We start from the raw sequence: 22944 nt of genomic DNA on the forward strand, positions 1-22944 counted from the left end.
TTTGCTTTATCAACCCGTGATTTGGGTGGACGCAGTCCACTGCCAAAAAATTATGTCAATTTTTTAAGAGTATTAAACCTTCCTTCTAAACTGACATCAATTTTCCTTAAAAAAAAGTGGGGTCATTACACAAATAAATACCTCCAAGAATCCATAATTATGTGTGCCAAAGCAATTAAAGTAAATCAGGACAATCAGCATTATTAAACACACTTAAGTTTGCTGGTCCTTGCTTTCAAGCCCTTTGAAACAATCAAATGCTGGCAAGCAAAATGAAGTTCGCAAAAAGTAAAAAGAGAAAACCATGAATGCATTCTCCTTCATGAATGAGTGTTTATGATCGCAGGCTGCAAGGAATGAAAACAGATAAAACCATGTTGACATCACCAGCCATCATCACCATATTTCTTCTCGTCAAAGAACAAACATCAGCCAACATTTTGCAACATACATATATGCGCAGGTGTAAATTCTCTGGCTGAAGCCCATGTTACGCTAAAGCATAACCTCAGTCCTTGACTGCAATTTACCAAACCGAAAATACTTCTCACACAAACCCCACAAAATAGTTACGTCTTCAAACACATGCGTTAAAGGTTGAAGCTGATGACACTGAAAATGAAAACATTACTGCAACAACACACAAAACAAAACCATGCACCAAGCCCATTCACCACAGCGCTAATTTCAAACAGCACGGTATTCTTTAAAAAACCCCACAGGTGAAAGAGAACTGTGGCAATAAATGCTGATTTCTAGTGAATATTTTTGCAAGTTGTTCTTTCAGTGAGCAGATAATTATTACACTAAAGTACTACGATGTGTTCAAGACCTGTAGCATTTCCACCTTGCACAAGCTATGAACAAAGTATGAATTTATACAATTATAAGTCCAGTAAAGCATGCAACCCTAGCTTGGACAATGTGTATCCAATACAGAAAGATGGTATTAGTAAGCAATCATTTTTTCCACCTTAAGGGCAAACATTGTACCAATACAGTTCAATAGCAGTTTGATATTCTGCACACAAGTGCCTACCTGTCTATGATGAGCCTGTTTTCAAACACACTTCCACACAAACAGCCGGAAAAAACTTTTATCCCTTTTGAGAAAACATATTGCTTGCACGCTTCGCTTATCTCCAGTGAATAAAAGCAATAAGATACAATGCAAGTGCCCTTGGGAATTATTTTACAAATGCTCATTTAAATGTATGTTCCTGTTGACAGGATATTGAGAAAAAATATCCAGCTCTCCCAACATGATCCTTTCAGCATAATAGTAAACAACATCAGCTGTAATGAAGTTCCCATACCTCCTAAAGCACAATTCCTACGCAGGAAGCAGCCATTCACATTGATAGTAGTCCTAAACTGGGTCGTTGCTAGCGCATTCAAATATAATACTGCAGTCAAGGTCAAGACCAGAAAGCAAAACATCTGATATAAAAATTCCGAAATCTGGCAATGTGACATAAGGGCCTTGCAAAGAGCACAAGTCACTGTACCAGACTAAGTAACCAGAGATATCCACAATCCTGTGAATATCCACAATGGATACCCACAAGTATCCATTATAAGTCCAAATGTAGACCTATGTGGACATCCATATTGGGCACGTACAAGTTCTGCACGTCTACTTATGGACTTATGGGTGACAAATATCCGTGACATTACCCTTAACATTTGAAATACATTTACTCAAGCAAAAGGTAGGGTTGACATAAATTTTACTATAAATTGAAAGAAATTATGAATATGTCTTTGCACATGTGACCATCGCTGTTTTATGACAAAACTAGACAGATGGTCCAATATGCATGCCTCTAACTTCACACAAATATTTTCAAGATTAGGACAGTGAATCATAAAAAGATTTAAAGCAGATCTGCAGGTAAGAGACTAGACTTAATTCTTACAAGCTATATATGGAATGCATTGACAGACAATACAGCTAGTCGAGTACTACGTTTCAACATCAGACACCACGTGGCCGCAGCGGCTAATGCCACGAGCACATGAGCAGTGGCACAGCACTGATGATGGCAGTCCCGCCATTATAAACCCGTTTATGCACAATATGCTCTATAAAAAACCTTACAAATCTGTTTTTCCAATATTTTCTACAAGAGATTCCTTGCTGCTGAGCAGTCAGCCTTTAATGGAGCACAAACCTTTTGCTGGTAAAAAAAAAAATTTGAACCAGAGCCTCTGTCTTAGCAGGCATGGTATGAACCTGTAGTTCGGAGTGTTGCTGCCACTGTTTAAACGATGGATTGATTTTGCCACCCTTTTGTAAGCAAACCCAAGCATAAAAACGATATCGGTGCAGCTTTATTTTTGCTACAAGAATCAAACACCCACCTAAGATATACGCATGGCATCTAAAACAATTACACAGAAATTTCCATCAGACAGTGAACAGATGTTTAAGAGCATTTCAGATACCTCATAAGTACTCATAAAATCGAAAAATAATGCCTGATGGATGCTCCATAGATGCCCATGGCTATTTCAGCCCTTGAGTAAATCTTAATTCCATGAACATCCTTTGATGCTCAGTGCAGAGCAGTGACCAAGTCAAATGTGTAGCAATCAGTGTAAAAGAAGCTGCAGAGAATCTCAGACACTAATCCTAAATCAAACTTACAGTGTTTGACAATAAATGAATGGTGACAAAAAGAAAGGAAGATGACATTCGAGCTCCTGCGTGGATCAGGATGCCAATTTTCCCCCGGTATGCGCGAGGTGTCTGGGAAATGTCGCGTGCCATACTTAAGGCGACAATCCTTCATTCAGCCTTCGTTGTGCACTAGACTCCCAAGTGGGAACTGAAACATCACCTTTTTTTCTTTTATTTTGGTTGGCGTCCTTTATTTTTAACTGTTCTCCATACCAACCAACAGGCTTCCATAGAACTCTCAACTTCAAACTTATTTCTTAAAAATTTGTTGAAAATTACATCCTGCAGTTTTGAATCATGAGACTGGATTGCAACAGTGCAGCTAATGCATTAAAAAATCCACCCGGCCAAAAAAGCACAACCTGAGGGCACTATACTCTATGTATAAAATTTGAAACCGAAATTTAAAAGAAAGCACACGTGACAATATAATTTGTGGGAGGGCTCATCAAAAACAGCATGAGCTTTTATAATGCAAGGTAAGGCCTAAATTAAGAACTAAACGGCAGAAAAGCAGTCCCAACATGGTAAAGAAGGTGACAAACTGGCTGAAGCAGAGTGCATAGCAGCAGAAACAGTTTTCTCAAGAAGTAGTGCGTAAATATAATTTTGGTCAAGAGAGCAAATAAGAAATGCAGAGCAGCTTTAATGCTCCATGTGGAATTCAAATTGAGCTGTTGACTGCATATACAGCTTTTCTGTAGTGTTGGTGACCCACATGTGAAACTAAAAGCACTTCACGGTCCAAGAACCTGGCACTGTCCTTACAGTTGAGTTCAGCAAACGAAAGCAGCCCAAAATACTGCCTAAATTCTGAATATTGCGCTGTGGTGAAGCCAAAGATTTTGATTTACCCTAAACTGCAATGTACAAAAACAAAAACCACGGCGCTGAGCGAGTGCACTTGGCACTAACCTAACCCAGACTGCTACAGCACACAGCCCTCAAGACACATTCCCATTACATTAAAGAAAATTGGATCAAAAATTGCACAAAACAAAGAAACAAACTTAGAGGGTTGCATGAAAAAGGGATGAAACTGTTACATCACAAACATTTCAGACAAGGTTTCTCTTTTTTTTTTTTTTTTCCGAACAAGAAAGCGAGAAATGCCAGAGAAAAGAATGTGAAGTACACATGATATGGTTATAAAGACCTGTGCAGACTGCCATTTCGAAGCTCGAGTTAACAAACACGAACCTACTCAGCAAACACCCTCACGTGACTTGCATATAGCAGCATGCCAATAAAGGGTCCCGGTGCAGTCTTCTGACAATGGGACCCTCGTCTGTATATTTATGCACTTTGTAAATATGTTCAAGCTAATAATCTTTCACTTTCACTTAAAAAAAAAATTATCAACAAGTAACTCACCATTCAAGAGCAACTCGCAAACCCAGTGCATAGTGGTGGCATCGGTCTTTTTATACACTTTGCGCGGAAGGATGGACTCGCTCTTGTCTCATTTCTCATCGCAATGCACTAAAATCCTCTGTTTGTGGGAAATTGTACCACGAGATAAATAAAATGCTAGTTGTAATTAACCGGAGCATTCAGGCTTTCAACTACATGCATGGCAAGCCCTCATGTAATGTGACGCCACTGTCTGCAGCAGCATATACGCAGAGGTTAATAAACGAAGCTCGTATGTCAGCCTTCCAATGCAACGATTACAACAACTAATTAACTCACTGCCGTACTAAGCCAAAAATATCTCGAGAGACACAGGACTTAAAGTCAACAACACATCCCCAGTTACTCACAAATGGTCACACACAAGATCTAGCTGATGTGCTCTGCATTATGCTACACAGCTTGAAGGGTGGTGAAAAACTGTCATACTGAAGGACCCTGACAAAACATCTAAAGCATTTATTCAGGCTTATATATTTGTGCATGGGCTACGCCTCGAATTTTTGGCACAGCTTACTGCCGAAACAGGTGTCGAAATTCATCGCATGTTGACACATCAACCCAGCGAGCTTTTTTTGTCCTGCCTTAGCACTAAAACGAAAAGGAAAACTGCAAGCTCTAATTTCTGAGAAAGGAACCCTCAATTTTTCGAGTGCTCCACTACACCAGTGCAATACCACTTGTGGGAAGCAAAGACAGCAGTCACAGTTCTCTGCTAGAGACATGCATGCAAACCCACTTACACACACATACAAAAGAGCCCTTGCAAAAACAGACCTGCTGCCACAAGGAAAGATGGCAGCGTAAAATGCGGTGCAGCACCCTTTATATACGCAGCAACGACAATACTAGCAAGCAAAACAAGCACACGAAGGTACACACCAACTATGCAAGAAACAAACAAGCGCAAAACTAAACGTAGGGTATCACGCCAAGCTGAATGTGAAACGCACTGCAGGTGTCCACAGCCATTGTGGGCCCACGAGAGAGTAATGATGGTATTGTACATGTTTTCTTCCCGCCAGTGATGGGAGAGGCCACATTTGACCAAGTCATGAAGGCCATCTGAAGCGGCCAGCGGTAGCTGCACTCGAGTTAAGTCACTGAGAGACACGGACTTCTTTCTTGTCTGCCGCTGCGACTTGTGCCCAGATATGGGGGAGGAGGGCAACATCTTGGCGGCTTGCACTGGGGAAGTCCTACAGCGTGAGATAGGGAGAGAGAGTAGAGGTCGTCAGGGTTGGATGCAGTAAACACGAAATCACAAGGCAGCGTACGACCTGGGCTCTCACCTTGCAAGCAATAACTCATTTGGAACACTGAATCCACACTCATTAAGGTAATAAACAGAACCAGTGAATCACAGGGCAATTACTAATTACCGTCCATCAAGTACAGCCAACAGCTACAAACAAAAGCTATGCAACTTTTACAGAAGCTTTGCAGTTCAAAGGAAAAAAGAACCCCTTGTGGGTTTCCCCTAAGTATATCGGATGAACCTAGTGTAGCAGTAAAGGTGTTCACCCGCTAGCCAAAAAAACATGCTGCTTTTAGCTTCCACTCTACATAACACTTTCTTAGTTGCCTTCTTGACTGTGTGCTTTAGAAAGTCAGATGAAAATGAAGACTACAGAATAGAAGAAAACAATGTCATTTCGACAAAGAACCAATGGAAGCTTTTGTAAAATGAAAAAGAAAAAGCAATAGGGAGGGGAGAGATTAATGACATCGTCAACTAACAAAATCATGGGGGAGCTAGACAATGATAAAGACACCATGCATTTTCACTGTTCTTTTTTTCATTTTGCAGAAAAAAAATAAACTGAACCAAATAATTTTTAAGTGCTAATTGCCATGCCAGATAATATTCCTTTTGAAAATTCTTGGATAATATATTGTCAGGCAGTGATGAGGAGAGAAGAAGGAAGTGTGAAAAAGAGGAAGCTCGCCAACTTTCAGTGAATGCACCAAGCTAAGGTGGAGTCATCCCTGTAAGTAAACTTAAGAGTGTGGTGGCAGGTGCTGTAACGATCACCACGGACCCTTCTCGACCTCGTTGGAGCCAACAACTCGCTGGACTTTCACCTTTGCCTTTGAACTTGCTCCAGAAAGGAGACGCACAGCAGCAAGGCACAGCGGCACCCATTATCAGCAAGTGAGCAAATACAATCGCTGAGACGCCACAATCAAGCTGGCTAACGTTGTTCCTTCTTGGACGCCAAAGCCCTGACATGGTTTGAGGACCGTGAAACGTCCTTAACGAGCTGGAACCACTTTGAAGAGAAAATTCAAAATTGTTTTGGGGATACTGCGGCAAAACAGAAATGCGCTGAGCAGACTTTGCTTCAGCAAGTACAAGTGCCTGGAGAGATGTGCACAACATACATTGAAGAGGTGCTGGAACTCTGCAAAGCAGTAAATCTCCGAATGTCTGAAGAAGACAGAGTTGGCCACCGCTTAAAGGGCATCACAGAGGACATCTAACTTTTTATTCACTAAAGATAACTTGGATTCTGCCACAGCCGTTATCAAACACTGTCGCACATTCAAAGCTCTTAAACTGCGACGCATCACCTCGAAGTTCTGCCGCTTGCCTGATGTCACCACTGTCACAAGCATGCATTCCCATGAGCCTCCAAACTTACCCGACATAATTTGACAAACTGTTCATGATGAACTCTCCCGGCATCAAGATGTTGTGAGCCACAGTTCACTTCCCTGTGGCAGCTGCTCCCTGGTATATTATCCTGATCGTGCTCGTGAACCGCCACTTTGCTACTGCTGTGGTATGCTTGACCACATATCCCTATTCTGCCACTGCCAGAACCAGGCTCCCCACTACCAGCGCCAATGGTTGAGTCGTCTACATAATGTGACCCCACCTTTCCACTCCCTTCGGACCCCTACCGCTATGCTCCACTACGAAACGATTCTCCAGCTTCTGACCAGAGCCTGACCCCTCCTGCTTACAGCTGCCGACGTTAGCCCTTTCCACATCATTCTTTCCCGCCACCGAGAAACTAGCGTGTATGGCTGATGGAGGTAAGGTCGCCAGGTCATCGGTGTTGCCAATTCTTCTACCCGTCGTTATGCTAAAGAACCGCCTGGAAGTGTTAGTGGACGGTGTTTATGTTATGACCTTAGTGAGTACTGGTGCTTCTGTGGCACTTCTGTTTTAATAAGTGCCGCTTCGGGGAACGCCAGATTGTTGTGCTTGGGCATCTGGTTGACAAAAATGGTGTTAAGCCTAACCCACACAAGACTGAAGCTGTCAGCTGCATCCAAGAGCCCAAGTCTGTGAAAAAACTCAGGAGCGTCCTGGGACTTCGCTCTTACTTTCGGCGCTTCATCCCCAAGTTTGCCGACGTAGCCTACCCACTCACATACCTCTTGCAGAAAGATGTTCCTTTCAAATGAACTCTTGAATGTCATTATGCGCTTCACCAGCTCAAGTTTCTTCTTACATCGTGGCCCATACTGCAATGTTTCAGCCTAACAGCTTCTACTACACTCACATTGACGCCAGTAGCATCGGCGTGGGTGTCCTGCTCATACAACGGAATGGTGGGAATCAACACGCTGTCGCTTACACAAGTCGCACCCTCAGCAAGTCTGAACGCAGTTATAATGTGACGAAGCAAGAGTGTCTTGCCGTCGTTTTCTGCGTACAGCGGTTTCGTACCTTTATGGATGTGACTTTACAATCATCACTGTAAAATGATCTTTGCTGGCTGGTGAATCTGCGTGACCCCTGCGATCGGTTGGCCCGCTGGGCATTACGCCTTCAGGAATTCAACTCTACAGTGACGTACAAAAGTGGCCGCCAACACGCCGACGCTGACTGCCTCTCGCGGCTGCCTTCACAATTACTCTTTGCGATGAAGACAATTTTGACAACTATCTTATTGCCATTTCCGGGTCCACTTTCCAGCAAGAACAACGAAAAGATTAAGACTTGGTACTGCTTCTTGAAAAGCTCGTGATCCGGCATCTGCGAACCCTTTCTGTGTTTGCATTGTTTCGCTTTACTGAGAAATTGCTCGTCTAACGGTGCGCGCTTTTTGCTCGTCGTTCGGGCTAGCCTCTACTCTTCTGTTCTACAACCAATGCACCATGACGTTACAGCTGGGCACTTCGGGTTTGCCAGGATCTTTATAGTACCACATTGAGGAATGTTTTTACTAGCCAAATATGCATCAAACGACTCAGTGTTACATGACCTCCTGTGTGCCATGCCAGTGGTCCAAGCTTCTCACAACATCTCTGCCAGGCTGTTTACATCCAGTGACACCACTGACCACACCATATGAGCAAGTGGATGTTAACCTCATAGGCCCGTTATCGCGCTCGTCCAAGGGGAATCGCTGGGTCATCGTATGTGTTGACCATCTCACTCATTACTGTGAAACTGCCGCCATCTCTTCCACCACCACTGCTGACATCTTTCTTCCTTCCCGCTGTCGTCCTCCGTCATGGGCCTCCTCGTGTCATTATAACTGACCGTGGCCGCCAGTTTACAATAAATGTTGTGGAACAGCTTCTGCGCTTTTGTACTTGCCAATTGCGTCACTCTACTTCGTACCACCCCCAGACAAATGGAAACTGCCGCCATCTCTTCCACCACCACTGCTGACATCTTTCTTCCTTCCCGCTGTCGTCCTCCGTCATGGGCCTCCTCGTGTCATTATAACTGACCGTGGCCGCCAGTTTACAATAAATGTTGTGGAACAGCTTCTGCGCTTTTGTACTTGCCAATTGCGTCACTCTACTTCGTACCACCCCCAGACAAATGGCCTCTTTGAACGTACAAACCGGACACTGACGAACATGCTTGCGATGTATGTCGACTGTCAGTACAAGAACTGGGATGACGCGCTTACCTTCATTACACATGCCTATAACACCTCGAAGCAGGAAACAACTGCTTACAGCCCACTTTTCTTTCTCTATGCCTGTCCGCCTCGAAGTTCTCTTGACACCGTTTTGCCGTTCTCTCCCGACACCAAGCCTTCTGTTTCGAGCACCCTCTGCCATGCTGAAAATGCTAATCGGCTAGCCCAGTTACACACTCTGGCCTCACAGGACCGCTCTAAGCAACGCTACGATCATCGACACCAGGATGTCTGCTACTTTCCCGGAGACATAGTACGGCTCTGGACACCTCTCCGGAAACATGGTTTATTCCAGAAGCTGTTGTCACACTACACAGGCCCATTTATTGTGCTTAATCGAACCAATTACTTAAATTACGTGGTGTCTCGCTAATGTTCCCAGGGCCGCCCCTCTCGGAAAAGGCAAGTTGTGCATGTCGCAAGAATAAAGAGCTAGATGATAGAGGATTTCAACAAAAATTTGGTATACAGTATAAGATGCACCTCAACTTATTCAGGTTAGGGTAATAGGACTTCACTATATATATATATATATATATATATATATATATATATATATATATATATATATATATATATATGCTTGCTCGACCATCGAGTGCTATGCGCCTGAAAGAAAATTTGTTACGTGCGCGTGCGAATGACAAAAAAAAAAAAAAGAAGAGGTAACACTCATGCACAAAAGAACTCTCGCTCAATGAAAGCCGGAACTTTATTATTACTCAAAGCCTTGAAAGTTTACATCTTGGTACGTGGTTGCCGATTTCTCGCGACAGCGCTCAGGCGTCCTCTTTGCTCATAAACACTACGCTGATCGTCGCTGCACGCAGAGGCTCTGACGCACGTGGCAAAGCACATGCAGGAGGGAGAAAATACACATGCAATAGCCACCAAACAACGTTGTAAATCGTAACTGGAGAAGAGAATCAGCTCTATCTGGCTTGTCCCGGCAGCATAGAAAGGGCGAGGAGTATGGACATCGCCACCTTTTGGCATTCTGCCAGTGAGACAACTGTACAAATCTAGATCATTTAACACTATAACGACTGCAAGCATTGTAATCGCAGGCGTCGCTACCATTGCTGTTTTATAATAGAGTTCTCCTATGAGCATTTCGTAAAACGAAAAAGCCGCACTTAAGACGCCCGATGCACCGTTGTATAGGACGCACTACCAAAAGTTTTGTCAAAAAGCCGCGTTTTATACACCAGAAAAAATAGTAGTTGATTGTTAAATGGAAAGAAAAAAGTATGCATGTTTTCAAGACCAAAGAAAATGGCAAAGTATTTTTTTTTTTTTTTCCAAAGAACCAAAGCCTTTAGGCACAGTTAAGATGCAGTAAAGAAATAGTACATAATTAGGATATCCAGTTTAAAAATTTTGCCACATTTACCCATATTCTCGTGAGATACAGAACTGGTCAACTTTCCTCGCTAAGTTGTTCCATACCAACTGAAAGGCAAGCATACCAGAAAGCAATGTAACCTCCCAAGGTGTGCACAAATAGAGCAGAATGAACCTGCTGTTGGGCTAGTTAGTTATACAGTGCATTTTTAAATAATTAAAAATGCAAAACCACAGCACGGACACACAGTAGACAACGGGATGGAGCGCTTTGTCCTGTCGTCTTCTGTGAGTTTATCCTGTGCTTTTGCATCTTTAAATATTTCGGAACGGACTGAGTGTTAAAAAGAAAATACCCACTAAGACGGACTGTTTCGCATGTTCTTCGATTAAGATGAGACCCTGTCTTAGAGCGTTTATCCAACATTTCCATACCATACAGGTAGGACTTTGGAACACAAGCATAAAACATTGGTACATTGGTACATTGGTACATTGGTACCATTAATGATCTAAAAACAATTTTTCCCTCCTTCAGTAAAGTACCAGTGAAATATGAAAAGCATAATTTTTTTCCCAGGAACTCAGCACCAGGACCAACAATTTTCAAAGAAATAAGAGAGCTACTGCTCAAACCACAAGCCGCTGGACCAGACTGTTTTGCTCTTGCACTTGTTGGTTTGAAAGATCGAAAAATAAAAATAAATGACCTACTGATGTCACCACGAACAAGTCAGCTTCTTTTCCAGCACAGATATATATACTTATTACTACACAAGTAAATGTCAATTTCAAACAATCTGCACTAAACCCTCTAACTAGGAGCACTGGTTCTGTTTCATCTATTTCACATTGTTGCTGCATCCTTTAAACATATCGATATCTAAAATATTCTTTGAGCCCTGCCACCGTGGCTTAGTGGTTGGAGAGCTCGACTGCTGAGCCCAGGAACTCAGATTCAACTCAAGGCTTTAGATAGAGAAGACGCATGGCGCCTATGTACTGTGCGATGTCAGTGTCCATTTAATAGCCACAGGTGGCCAAAGCTACCAGAGCACAAAAACTACAGTATTCCTTGCAGCCAAAGTCACTTTGGAATGCTGGAGCCCCAAATAGCATATATCATACCACAAAGGTTCTGTGTGCACGACCTGCGCTCATATTAAGGTATTAGTTTGAGTTTCAGGTCAGCAACACTGTGGCTGCTATTGTAGTACTTTCTTTGCATTAGTGCATACGGGTATACCCGCTTCGGGCATCTATCCTGGCTTGTTTTTGCTTCAGTCTTCTTGAAAATTATTATTTCTTCAAGAAAACTTTCGCCATTTTTTCAAGGACTTATTTTCGAACTCAAAATCAAATCTCTGCTTTCTTTTCAATCTATGCAGTATGCTTGCATCTATTACAACTACATGATTTCCTAGTGAAGTGATGAATTGCAAAGTTTGGCTTGTGTTTCTTGTTGTTTATCTGAGCGACACAAAAGAACTAAACAAATTAGGAGTCATGAAAATGCTATAGCGTAGCACAAAACTGCAACAGCTCCACGCACAATTTCAACAAGACAGAGTTCTTTAGTATTTGCTATTTCAACGTTTCAGCGACATTTTTAAGTCATCATGCGCCAAAAGCATCGGACAGAAGCACGTGGAACTGAATATATCTGCAATACACTCATCCTGTCTTTTCTTTCGGTCTCTAAAAATGTTTGTTGCATGTTTTGCTCTTACATGTATACTATTACAGTCCTTAGAATTTTTCCTAAGGTGTCTCAGCTTTCAGCCTGCATTAAGTTCCTGCTATTTCATTTCTTCAGACTTCTTACAAATGGAGAAACTTTATAGCATTGGGACAATATAGCATCCTGAAGTGCCAATGCCATAGCACGACAATGTGATTACATGGTGCATACAGTCAAACCCACTTACAACAATATTTAAGTGCCATGGAAATATAATTGTTGTAACCGGGTTAGGCCAAAAACACACAGAAAGCATTATAAATTATACATTTAATGAGGACGAGGTAGCTTACAAGTTTTATTTTGTAGAGGGAAGAAACCTGTAATCCGTAAGCTCTGTCTGTTTCACAGCAATCTGGCCAACATCTTTCTGCAGAGCATCCAACTGCTGAATATACTGCAGTGGAAGGCTCTTCTCTTAATAAAAACAAAATCCCACAGGAAGTCAATCATTCTCAAAGCCTCCTGGTGAGACGCAACCTGCGCAGGTCGTCGTCGCTACTGTCACCAGCTTCCAAGTCAGTGACTGTTGTGACGATAGCCTCTTCTGTCAGTTCTTCACCTGTCGCGACTGTATCGTTGGCCTGTAAAAATTCCTCAAGCCCCAGCACGTCGCCGTCTCTACTGCTCACTGTAGACCAAAGTTCGGTCACAGCTGTGTCAGCAGGAGCTTCGCGACCTTTTGCGTCAACAGCATCCCCAGAGAAGCCCACTTTACTGAAGCAGTTCATGATGGTGGAGGAGCATTTTTGGAGCCCATGCTCTGAGCTGTACTGCCATCAGGAGCGAGATCTTCATGTCTAGCGCCGGTCGGCGTTCTCAAACAACAGAAATATCAAGGTTCAGCGCGAGCCTGCTCAAAACACGTCGGCGGTACAGTGCCTTGAACCAAGCAATCATGCTTGCATCCCTACAGCCTACAGTCATGTTAGGTGGGAAGAAAAAAAGCTCTGCGCAGTGCAATTTTCGAGCACCAGTACCAACTTCCTGTCTTCACGCTGCATCTGCTGATCAAACTCGACCAGCCACTCGTGGAAAAGTTCACGCGTCACCTATGCTTTCCCGTTATGGTGGTAACGAACCGGGATCCTTGCGACGCCACGAAAACAGTGGGGATTCTTAGATTTCCCTATGACAAAGGCGGGGCGCTTGTCGCTGCCGTCCATGTTGGCACACAAGAAAATGCCCACGCGCAATTTGCTTTCCTTGCCTCAACAGCATGCGTCTTCCCCCGTAGCACCTAGAAAAACAGCCCAGTCTCGTCCCCACTGTACAAGTCGCGGTCCGCATATGCTTCTTAGATGCAGGGCAGTGTTTCCTCAAGCCACTTCTGCCTAGCGCCGACAACGAGCGACCCTGCCTCGCCCACAACTGCCTTGTAGGCAATTCCAGGTCTCTCCTTGAGCCACTGAATCTGACCACCACCAGGCTGGAAATCGGTGTTGTGCAGGAGGTATGCGAAGTTCTTCGCCTTCTCCGCTAAAATCAGGCCACTAATCGGCATTCAAGAACCAACGGCAGGGCGCCTGTTCTATGTCTCTGTAGGCCCCATGTCGAACCCTTTTTCGGCCCGTCATTCACTGCATGGGCAGCACTGGCATCGCTTTTGTTCTCAACCTTGAGTTTGTTGCAGCCCTACCGTTGACACAACAATGCCCTCTCTAAAAAAAAATCAAAATTTACATATACCTTTTCATTGCAAATTGTGCAATTTCAAGACAAAATGTGAACCGAAGTTCAAAGAAATTAAGATTGTAGGCAGGAGCAGAGACAATCTTGCCCGTGAGCTGCTAGAAGCCTCGTTTATAAAAAGACTTGGTTCAAAATGTATTAGTGTACCATCTCTCTCACTGTATAGTAATGAAGGTCGACTGTTAAATGATGGTAGGTAGGGTTGGCCAAAAATGCTATGATGACTTCGTTGCTGACTTTGCAGGAACATTTGGATGTTGAAGAAGAAGTTTGTACGTGATGTTCCGAGAAAGAAATTGGAGTCGACGCCAGTCCTGCGAGTCTATTTGTGCCTATTTGTGAGTGTCTTTTTGTGCTATTAACCTTTCCTTTATGTGTTGCAGTCGTGCTGCTAATTACGTTATAGCACCAAGTATTTTGCACATAAGCGTTTTGTGTTTTGTGTAGTACAACATTTTCTCTTTACTTCTTGCTTTGTATCTCGCGCTGTATTTTATTACCTTTTTCCTCTCACATGTTTTCTATTTGTACTCTTACTCAATGCCCTTCTGGGCTTTGGGAAACATTTTGAATAGATAAATAAATACTTCCAAAAGACATGGGCCATTTTCTTTTCAATGGCTGCTGTTTTTATTATTTTTTTATTTACTTTTTTACTTTCATCCTGCTTCAAGCGCTTCAAAAGTGCCCAGCGCGATAGCCTCGTGTCTCTCCCTCACCTCTGTTAGTGCAGCATAGCTGTTATAAACTCCACGAGCACGTACACCACGTGCCTTTCCATCAGCCACAGGCTGTGCACATGGTGTATACGCCATAATAATGCGTGTCGCGACACCTCGTCAGTTGAAAATGCAGCTCCAGCATTTTTCAGCCTGAAGCACTTCATCCCATGGTCTTCCCCATGTTCGGCCTGTGGCTTTGAGTGTTTAAATATTTAAGAACGCACTGTAGCCAACTAGCCCAACAGCAAGTTGTCTTAAATTACATTCAGTCCTACGGGAAATTAACCAAACAGTCTCTTCTTGTCCCCCTCATCAGAAAGCCCATTTTAACAAAGTCTGTACTAATGGTAGTTTGCTGCACAACAGCAAAAGAATTTCTTTACACATCCCATGAATTTCCTGTCAGTTCCTGCTAGCACCAAGAAGCAACATGTTTCCTTTAGTTTCTGCATTCTTGATGGAGTATGGCTTCTTCTACTGGCAGTACAACACACATCATACCACACAAACATAAACACAAAGCCTGTGCTGTTGCTGACGTGAATGCATAGATAAATGTTAGCAATGGCTTACGTAATGTCATTTTCTAGGGCGCAGCATATAAGGTCGGGTATTGGTGATGAAACTTCTACCAAATAAATAAGTACTTTGTTTCTCACAAAAATTCCAATTACTTTTTGGGCAGTTCCATTATGTTCATTCTAGTGGAAATCAAGAAGAAGAAATGGGAATGGGCAGGTCATGTAGTTCGAAGAGAGAATAACCGATGATTGCTTAAGGTAACAAACTGGATTCCAAGGGAAGAAAAGCGTAGCAGAAGGCGGCAGAAAGTTAGGTGAGCGGGTGAGGTTAAGAAGTTCGCAAGGGTCAAGTGGATGCAGCTAGCACAAAACCAGGTTCACAGGAGGAATATGGGAGAGGCCTTCGCGCTGCAGTGGGTATAGTCAGGCTGATAAAGAAGAAGCAGAAGATGATGATAATGGTGGTGGTGGTGGTGGTGATGATGATGATGATGATAATGATGATGATGATGATGTGCCTGCAAAGTAAACAAATGAGAATACCCCTGTTTATACTGTAAGGTGCACAATATGTCCATAAGGCACAAAAACAAAAATGGGACAGTGTCATCCGCTTCTCGCTGAGAAATTATAAAAAGGGCTTCAAAGATGTCAAAATGATCAGAATGAAAAGCAGCCAAACTAAACACCTAAAAGACTACACGAGTTTTTCATCTTTCTCCCTTCTCTGGATTCTCACCTATCACCCCACCTTACAACGTCGACAGAGCCCACACCGGGGTGGGCAGCTGCTCACCCTGCCTCAGGAGTGTGCCAGGTGGCTGGCCTGCAGCACGGCCAATGAGGATGGCGGCGGGGGCATGGCCAGCGCCGTCGTATGCGGTTGTTGCTGCGGTGTAGACAGCATGCCGGGGGAGGGACCCGCCGAGGGCCCACCGTGCTTCTCCCTGCGCTCGGCGGCAGCTCGGCTCAGCAGGTACTGGGCCGCAAACTGGTGCTTAGGATCCGTGCGCATGTGCTCCATGTGGTGCAGGAGTCCTGCAGCCCACCCCAACAGAAGCAAGCAAGATGCAAGCCAGCCCACCGCAACCGCCAGACGGAGCATCAAAGTCAAAACACCACGTCCCACGGGTGTATGACACACCAGCCAGATATGGAGCATCGAAATGAAAACGCCACGTCCCATGGGTGTCTGAAATGTCTCCCATCACCTTGTCATGCACCACACTTGCAAGAAACATGTTAACTCGGAAGGTTCGAAATTGCATTTCTGAGGCGCACATTTTTAGTTTGTGTTCTGCTACTCTATGCCTGTGACACGGGTGTATGACACACCAGCCAGATATGGAGCATCGAAATGAAAACACCACGTCCCATAGGTGTCTGAAAAGTCTCCCATCACCTTGTCATGCACCATACTTGCAAGAAACATGTCAACTTGGAATGTTCGAAATCGCATTTCTGAAGCGCACATTTTTAGTTTCTGTTCTGCTACTCTATGCCTGTGATTGCAAGCAGAGTTACAGCCACCAGGACAGATATTTGCACTTAGGCCTGAACCAAAAGTGGAGTACCTGAAGCACAGCTACTGCACAGACCACCTGCCAAGCCAAAGTGAATGAAGCTACACAAATATGGGGGCCCTGTCATGACTGCTCCGAGGCTTGGACACTAACGAGCTCTTTCTGATAAAAGACATTTGCAATATGATGTGCACAGTCATATAGTAAAATGTTGTTAATTATACCTCCGGTAAATTCGAATAATTTAAACCAAGGGCGCAATCCCGGCCAATGCCCATGTAAAGTTCTATAGTAGCGGGTGCTTGTTAAGTCAAACAATGGGTGGGCTTGGTCTGATTAATTTGGACGAGAAAGTGTGGTGGTGGGGGCGGTCAAGATAAGATATGACCCATACAGGCAGCTACCAATTGCCAAAACAGACCTCTCCGAACCTCAGTTGCATTGGAAAGTGGCGCCTGTGAACTTGGAACATGCTATGGCGGGCCCAACGATGGTCAGAAGTTCCCCATAACCACTCAGTCGCATAGTATTGCTCTTGCTCTAACTTTACGCCATCCCGCAGCTGAGAAAGGGCATGCGCGTTGCTGTTTCAGGCACTGCTTGGCGCATCACGGTTATTTTTATTTTGGAATAGCATAATGCTGTTCTAACGCCTATGCATATACTCCTCGCGTGCATTCACATGCTGCTTCCGGTACCCCGAAATCACTGAAACCTTACATTGGACACAAGCAGTTTCATCGCACTGCGTGCTTCACTGCGATCTTCACCGCAGGTGGAGCATCCTCAAAATGCAACAGAGCTGTTTTGTGGAGGCCCCACTGGTAATGTGTCGCACTGCAGAAATGGTAGCAGAGGCCTTTTCAGATTTTGGAGCAATTCAACGTTCTCGACAGTGTGCGCAAAAGTAAAGCACTTGAAGAAACCGGGACAAACTGTCATTGTCACTTGGGTTCCATCTCAAATGCAAACAAATATCATACAGGTGTTCCCTGCAAACTATTTTCGGCAGTCTTTTCAGGCACGATAATTCGAACATTTGGTTTATTCGAACGTTTCGTCTGGTCCCGTATTAACGAGTTTGCTGTTGTTTCGGCAAGCACATTTTTGCTGTGAATACTCCTTAAACAAATTAAATATGGAACCTTAAAAACTTTAACTAAGCCAACAGACCTCCTTTCCGAAGCAAACTACAAAGTTCCACGGACATGCAAGAGATATTCCTAGGCAACTTACCGAAGCTACGTGGCTGGAACCTCAGCTAGATCACTTTTACATGTCCAGGGGGTATTTGATTTTTTGCTTTTGCCAGAATTCTGATAGAAATGCATGGAAAGTATTTTCCTTTTTACAGGGATTCTACTACAGCAAAGCACTGTGCTGGACGGTGCCTGGCATAAACACTGGTTCCTTCCCAATAGCTCTTACGGTGCTGCAGCTGCAAAGGTTGCCAGCAGCACACTAATTTGGGCCAGTTAAAGCAGTACACTTGACAGAGAGACATAAGCAGCAGAAAGAACAGGGGTTTATGTAACATCCTCTGTCCTAAATAAGAGCTTAGAATTTCAAGCTCAAGCAAATATGAGGGACCCTTAATCTCCGCCATTAAGGGCATGAAACAATAACGTAGGCTAGCATCCAACAATAAAGCCCCACTTTAACTGAGCCGTATGAATGTGCCTGCGTGGCATAGGAGTAGCGTGCCTGACACTTGAGTTAACCTTCTTATCCTGTCTCCTACTCTTTTCTTCCTCGAGGATGCTTGTAGGTTTGGCTTGTGTCTGCTTAATGGCAATGATGAGCGGAACCACAAACATTAAATGGTCAACTGTGTACTAACTGCGACCCCTTCATTTTCAATTATTAATGCAGGCGTCGTGAACGTCAGAGTTTAAATTCAAGGAACTGTGTAAAAGAATTACAACAACCAACAGGTACACTGGGCACTAACGGACACAAGAGAATTGTACTTTACACTAACCCTATCCTCTAGCCAGGCAGAACACAGGACTCGTATATTGCAGCCCAAATAAATTGTGTGTGTGTCCAAAAATCATATACACTGCATGCATCATCGCAAACTGTTCATCAAAGATAGTGCCATACACTTGAACAAAACGGTAGTTTACAATGCATGCTATCAGGCTCATCAGCTCAGAAATGCCTCCACCAACCTCCACCCGAGAACAGCATGCAAAGCATGAACCCCTCTAGTTGGCTAGAGTATGGCTGCTGTCGGCCACAGCTTTACCAGTCTCGTGGGTGAAGACGCTGTGGCAGACAGTGCAGGGCCACATGCGCAGCGGGGAGCCCAGGGAGGCTGCCTCTGGGTGGCTGCTCACGTGCTTGCGCAGCGAGCCCTCATTCACGTACACCTTGCCACACACAGGGCAAGCATGGCTCAGCTGCGGCTGCTGTTGGCTCGCACGCCGCTGCTGTTGTTGCTGCTGCTGCTGCTGTTGTTGCTGTTGCTGCTGCTGTTGTTGCTTGCCTGCGCCCACAGACAGCGCTGGTCAGGGGCGCAAGGCTATGCAGCTTAGTGGCAGCATTACAGAGAGCGCAGTCTTGAAACCTCACCACAGGCATCCCTCTTTTGCAGGGATACTGTGGGCTGAGGCATTCAATTGGCATGTGGACATTACCGATGATCAGTCACAGTATAACAAGCTCCAACTTCTTGAAAAGCATCAGGCACATCTCTTTGCCATTGTAAAGGAATTTTATAAAAGATAACAGCAAAAGAACAAATGAAAGGCTGTTTATGGCCAACGGTACAGCGACTAAAAACAAAAGGTGGTGCTACCTGCTACGATTGCATATCTCAAAGACTTTTGTGGCTTATGAGAGGCGGCAGAGCGAAGGTTCTAAAATTAATTTCAACCAACTGAGGTTCTCTATCAAGACTTCACACTGTAGTGCATGTGGGCATTTCTACATCTCGCTTCTGGTGAAATGTGGCCATGGTATCTGAGATACAATACTGCAGCCTTGGGTTGATTACACCTTGTGAAATACCTCATCTCAAATGGTTCAAATATGCATATTCAGGCTTTTCTTTGCTTATATATACATATATATAAAACAGGTGGCAAGGAAAACACGTGGCAATATATATATGCTATGATAAGCAAACTTTAGATATCCACTAGACGTAAATAACAGGCTACAAGCATTGAGGTAGTTTCTTGTGGGCACCCAGGGGCAAATGAAAAACATCTGTAATATCACACAGAGATGTCCATGGCATGTCTGATTGATATCCGCAGTTACTTACGAACAAGTGAAACACCGTTATCAAATGCAGTCCACAGAGATACGTTTCTGAAATGCTCAACATGTATGTAATAAATTCATCATCATCACCTTCATCAACAGTCCATCTATGTCTTCTTGTCTACTGCAGGGCTAGGGCCCCTAACGCTGATGTCCAATTCTACACCAAAAAAAACTTTAAGGTGAAAGCCTTTCTAGGCTCATGGAACGAAATCCCATATGCGAGAATTGTGCGCAAGATCAAATAATGCATTAAGAGGTGTTGGATCTGTACGCAAGATTCCACAAAATGTGTTCTCCTTGTCTAGTGTTCCTGAAATCCTGTAATTCCACATTTGAATGTGAGCCAAGGAACGCCACGCGACAGGAGCTAGGGCGCCATCCAAACTCATACTTGGTGGAGAAAGTGCGACAGATACTACGCCTTTCCTTTCTGTTAACCAATTATAATTATTGTAGCACTGCAACGAATGCCGATAAAAGGCAAATGACAAGAGAGGAAAGGTAGGCTTTCGCAAGAGACATCTAAGAGACCCTCTAATTTTAAAAGGTGTCCATGCTAAATGAGAGACTAAGTTTTTTCCCTAGACAGTGTGCACTCAGCAGGGAAGAACAGTGCCCACACCAGCAAAATGCTTACCTTGGTCTCCTGGTGACTGAGTGCTACCTGGAGTGTCACCACCGGTCCATGTTGTACCTGCATCAGAAAGACGAATTACTTCCATGCATTAGCTCTATAGCCTAAACACCAAGGCAGACAGGAAGCACAGCAACTTCTGAACCAGTTATAAGACACAACTAGCAAATTTAGCCACGCATTAAGAAGTGATGGCAAAGCAGAAGGCACCTGAGATTTAAAGGCAGTACAGCATACTTTTAATTACTTTCATTATTTTACCTATACGCGGAGAGTCTTGACGTTGCACAAACCGTCAGGTACCATAACATTTCATACCAAAGGCAGCCGTAATGACTTAGCATATTGTGAAAGAAGGCTAGGTCTAGACGACGAGGTCGTGATGGCAAGGCCAGCGATGCCTTGTCTAGCATTTTAATGCGATCACAAACCCAGGCGCGTGCCACAGCCGGCGCCGCGGGGCAATGACGATGGTATGTACAAATGAAAGAAGATCATGGCATGTACGAATGAAAGAAGAAGATCATGGAAGGTGCTCACACATTCTGCCCAGGGGGTCGGAAGCGGCCAGCCTAGCCGCTGTTAACTAACCGATGCACCGCGGCGCACAAACGGTTTCAAGCGAGAAACATGAACAATTTCAGTTCCACGGTGGCGTCGATCGGCTGGGGGATCAACAGGGGTGACTTTGTAGTTAACTGGGGAAGTTTGGCTGATGACCTCGTGCGGACCAAGGTTGCGGTGGTGGAATTTGTCTCTAAGGCTAGGAGTGCACAGTGGTGTATAAAGTGGTACTTCATCACCAGGACGAAAAGAGACCACACGATGCTTAGAATCATAGCAACTCTTGCGGTCTTCCTGGCACGCTACTGTGTTGAGGTGGCCAAAATGACGGCATCTGGGCACACGAGACAAGAACTGGGTAGGTACTGATGTGGAGTAGTCGGGCGTAGAGAAGAAGGAAGTGTCGAGTATTGTTGTATTGTTGTGGGAGGACGGCCATAAACGAGGAAAAATAGAGAGTAACCGGTAGTCCGCTGTACTGCTGTATTATAGTCGAATGTGACGAATCAATATTGATACCGAGAAAAACAACTGAATGGTTTCATATATATAGCTAACCACTAACTCCTAGTGTATAAAAGACGCATTCAAGGCACGTTAGAAGCAAAAGCTGCATCTCACTTTCTCTCAGGGCAACTCAAATTTCTCCTATTAGTACTCCCTGACGATGAAAACAGTGCTATGCTTTAGAAGCTGATACCAAACACCGCGTCTATGTATCATTGTGATGGAGCCTGCTACCTCTACAAATGCACAATAATAAAGCTATTTCAAAGCAGATTAAGAAAATAATATGTGAGGAATGCAGTTTGTAACACTGCAATCTGCCCTTTCCAGCACTGCAGCACTGGTATTCGCTCTGAAAGCATTCTTTTCTTCAAAGGGCTCCAGTGATCGAAATTCACATTCTCTATACTGAGCTCAACGCAGTAAACACTGGAGCAACATGGCATTCCTGTGCTTTATTTGTTTTAATACTTGCCCCTAGTACAGTCCTCCACACACTTCTCTAGAGAGCTTGAATGGCACAACACAGGAAGCACGTGCTTCACTTAAACCTAACTGCTCAATCGAGCTATATGCATGCAACTGCTCGGCTCCACAATACCATTCCCTGAGAAGAAGTAGGAGCAAGAAATTTTGCCACTTGTGAACTGGTCTTTAAAAAACCCTTCTGTGACTTTCCAATTTTTCAACTTCTCACATTTTCAAGCTGCAATTTCAGCAAATGTCTCGCATTACATTTGACTGTCGTTATTGCACAAGATGAACAAATATGGAGTGGAAGCAACTAATGCAAGCACACAACTGGCTGACAGTGACAGGAGATCCTTTCTATAGTAGCCCAGTAGGGCATGCAAGATGACTGTGAATGTCTTACTGCCCCCTCTTTTAAAGCAGTAACAAAGATCTGAAGCCAAGGACATAGAAGATGCAGACCCCATGCAAAGAGACCGACATAAATGCGTCCAGTGCCAACAGAGATGACCAGCTTAGTGCTTTCCCTCTTATCTCGCACCTGGTGTGGTGGTGGTTAATGGATCCTTGTGAGAAATGCGCATGTGCTCCATAAGGGCTTCAGCGTTGACGCAGATCTTGTGGCAGATCGGGCAAGACTGCGATGCTGCTCCTCCAACCAGTGCCGCGTGTTGCTGCAAGCGACGGATATGTCACATCATTTATGGCTCAACACACAACTCCAAAGTTCAAGGTGCTCCCTACAGACTGCATTACTTCAGAGAGGAAGATTACCATCACTACATAAAACAAAAAATACAGCACTGCAAAAACCATACAAGGAATAAACACTGCCACTAATTTATTGCTCTGCTAAACACAGTAACACATCAGTACATACTGCAGTGAACAACGAAAACAATTTTTTGACACATTTTGCCTGCTACTAGAAACCTGTCAATATACCATCTGCAACTTTTCA

The 22944-nt window shown here is 44.1% G+C and overlaps 1 protein-coding gene across 1 annotated transcript in view; it reads right to left on the reverse strand.

Annotated features, from left to right (window-relative positions):
* Positions 1–377: 377 nt before the first annotated feature.
* Positions 378–22944, reverse strand: part of dati (zinc finger protein datilografo) — a 61167-nt gene continuing 38600 nt past the window's right edge. The window contains exons 3-7 of the mRNA XM_084598752.1: positions 22525–22657; positions 20445–20501; positions 18783–19022; positions 15805–16046; positions 378–5295 (exon numbers count right to left, since the gene is read on the reverse strand). Coding sequence (XP_084454878.1) covers positions 15811–16046; positions 18783–19022; positions 20445–20501; positions 22525–22657 — 666 coding nt within the window. The 3' untranslated portion in view covers positions 378–5295; positions 15805–15810. The remainder of the gene's footprint in view (positions 5296–15804; positions 16047–18782; positions 19023–20444; positions 20502–22524; positions 22658–22944) is intronic.

The sequence above is a fragment of the Amblyomma maculatum genome, chromosome 3 (assembly GCF_055883805.1).
Source record: "Amblyomma maculatum isolate TAMU_Amacu chromosome 3, ASM5588380v1, whole genome shotgun sequence".
NCBI classification, from domain to species: Eukaryota; Metazoa; Arthropoda; class Arachnida; order Ixodida; family Ixodidae; genus Amblyomma; species Amblyomma maculatum.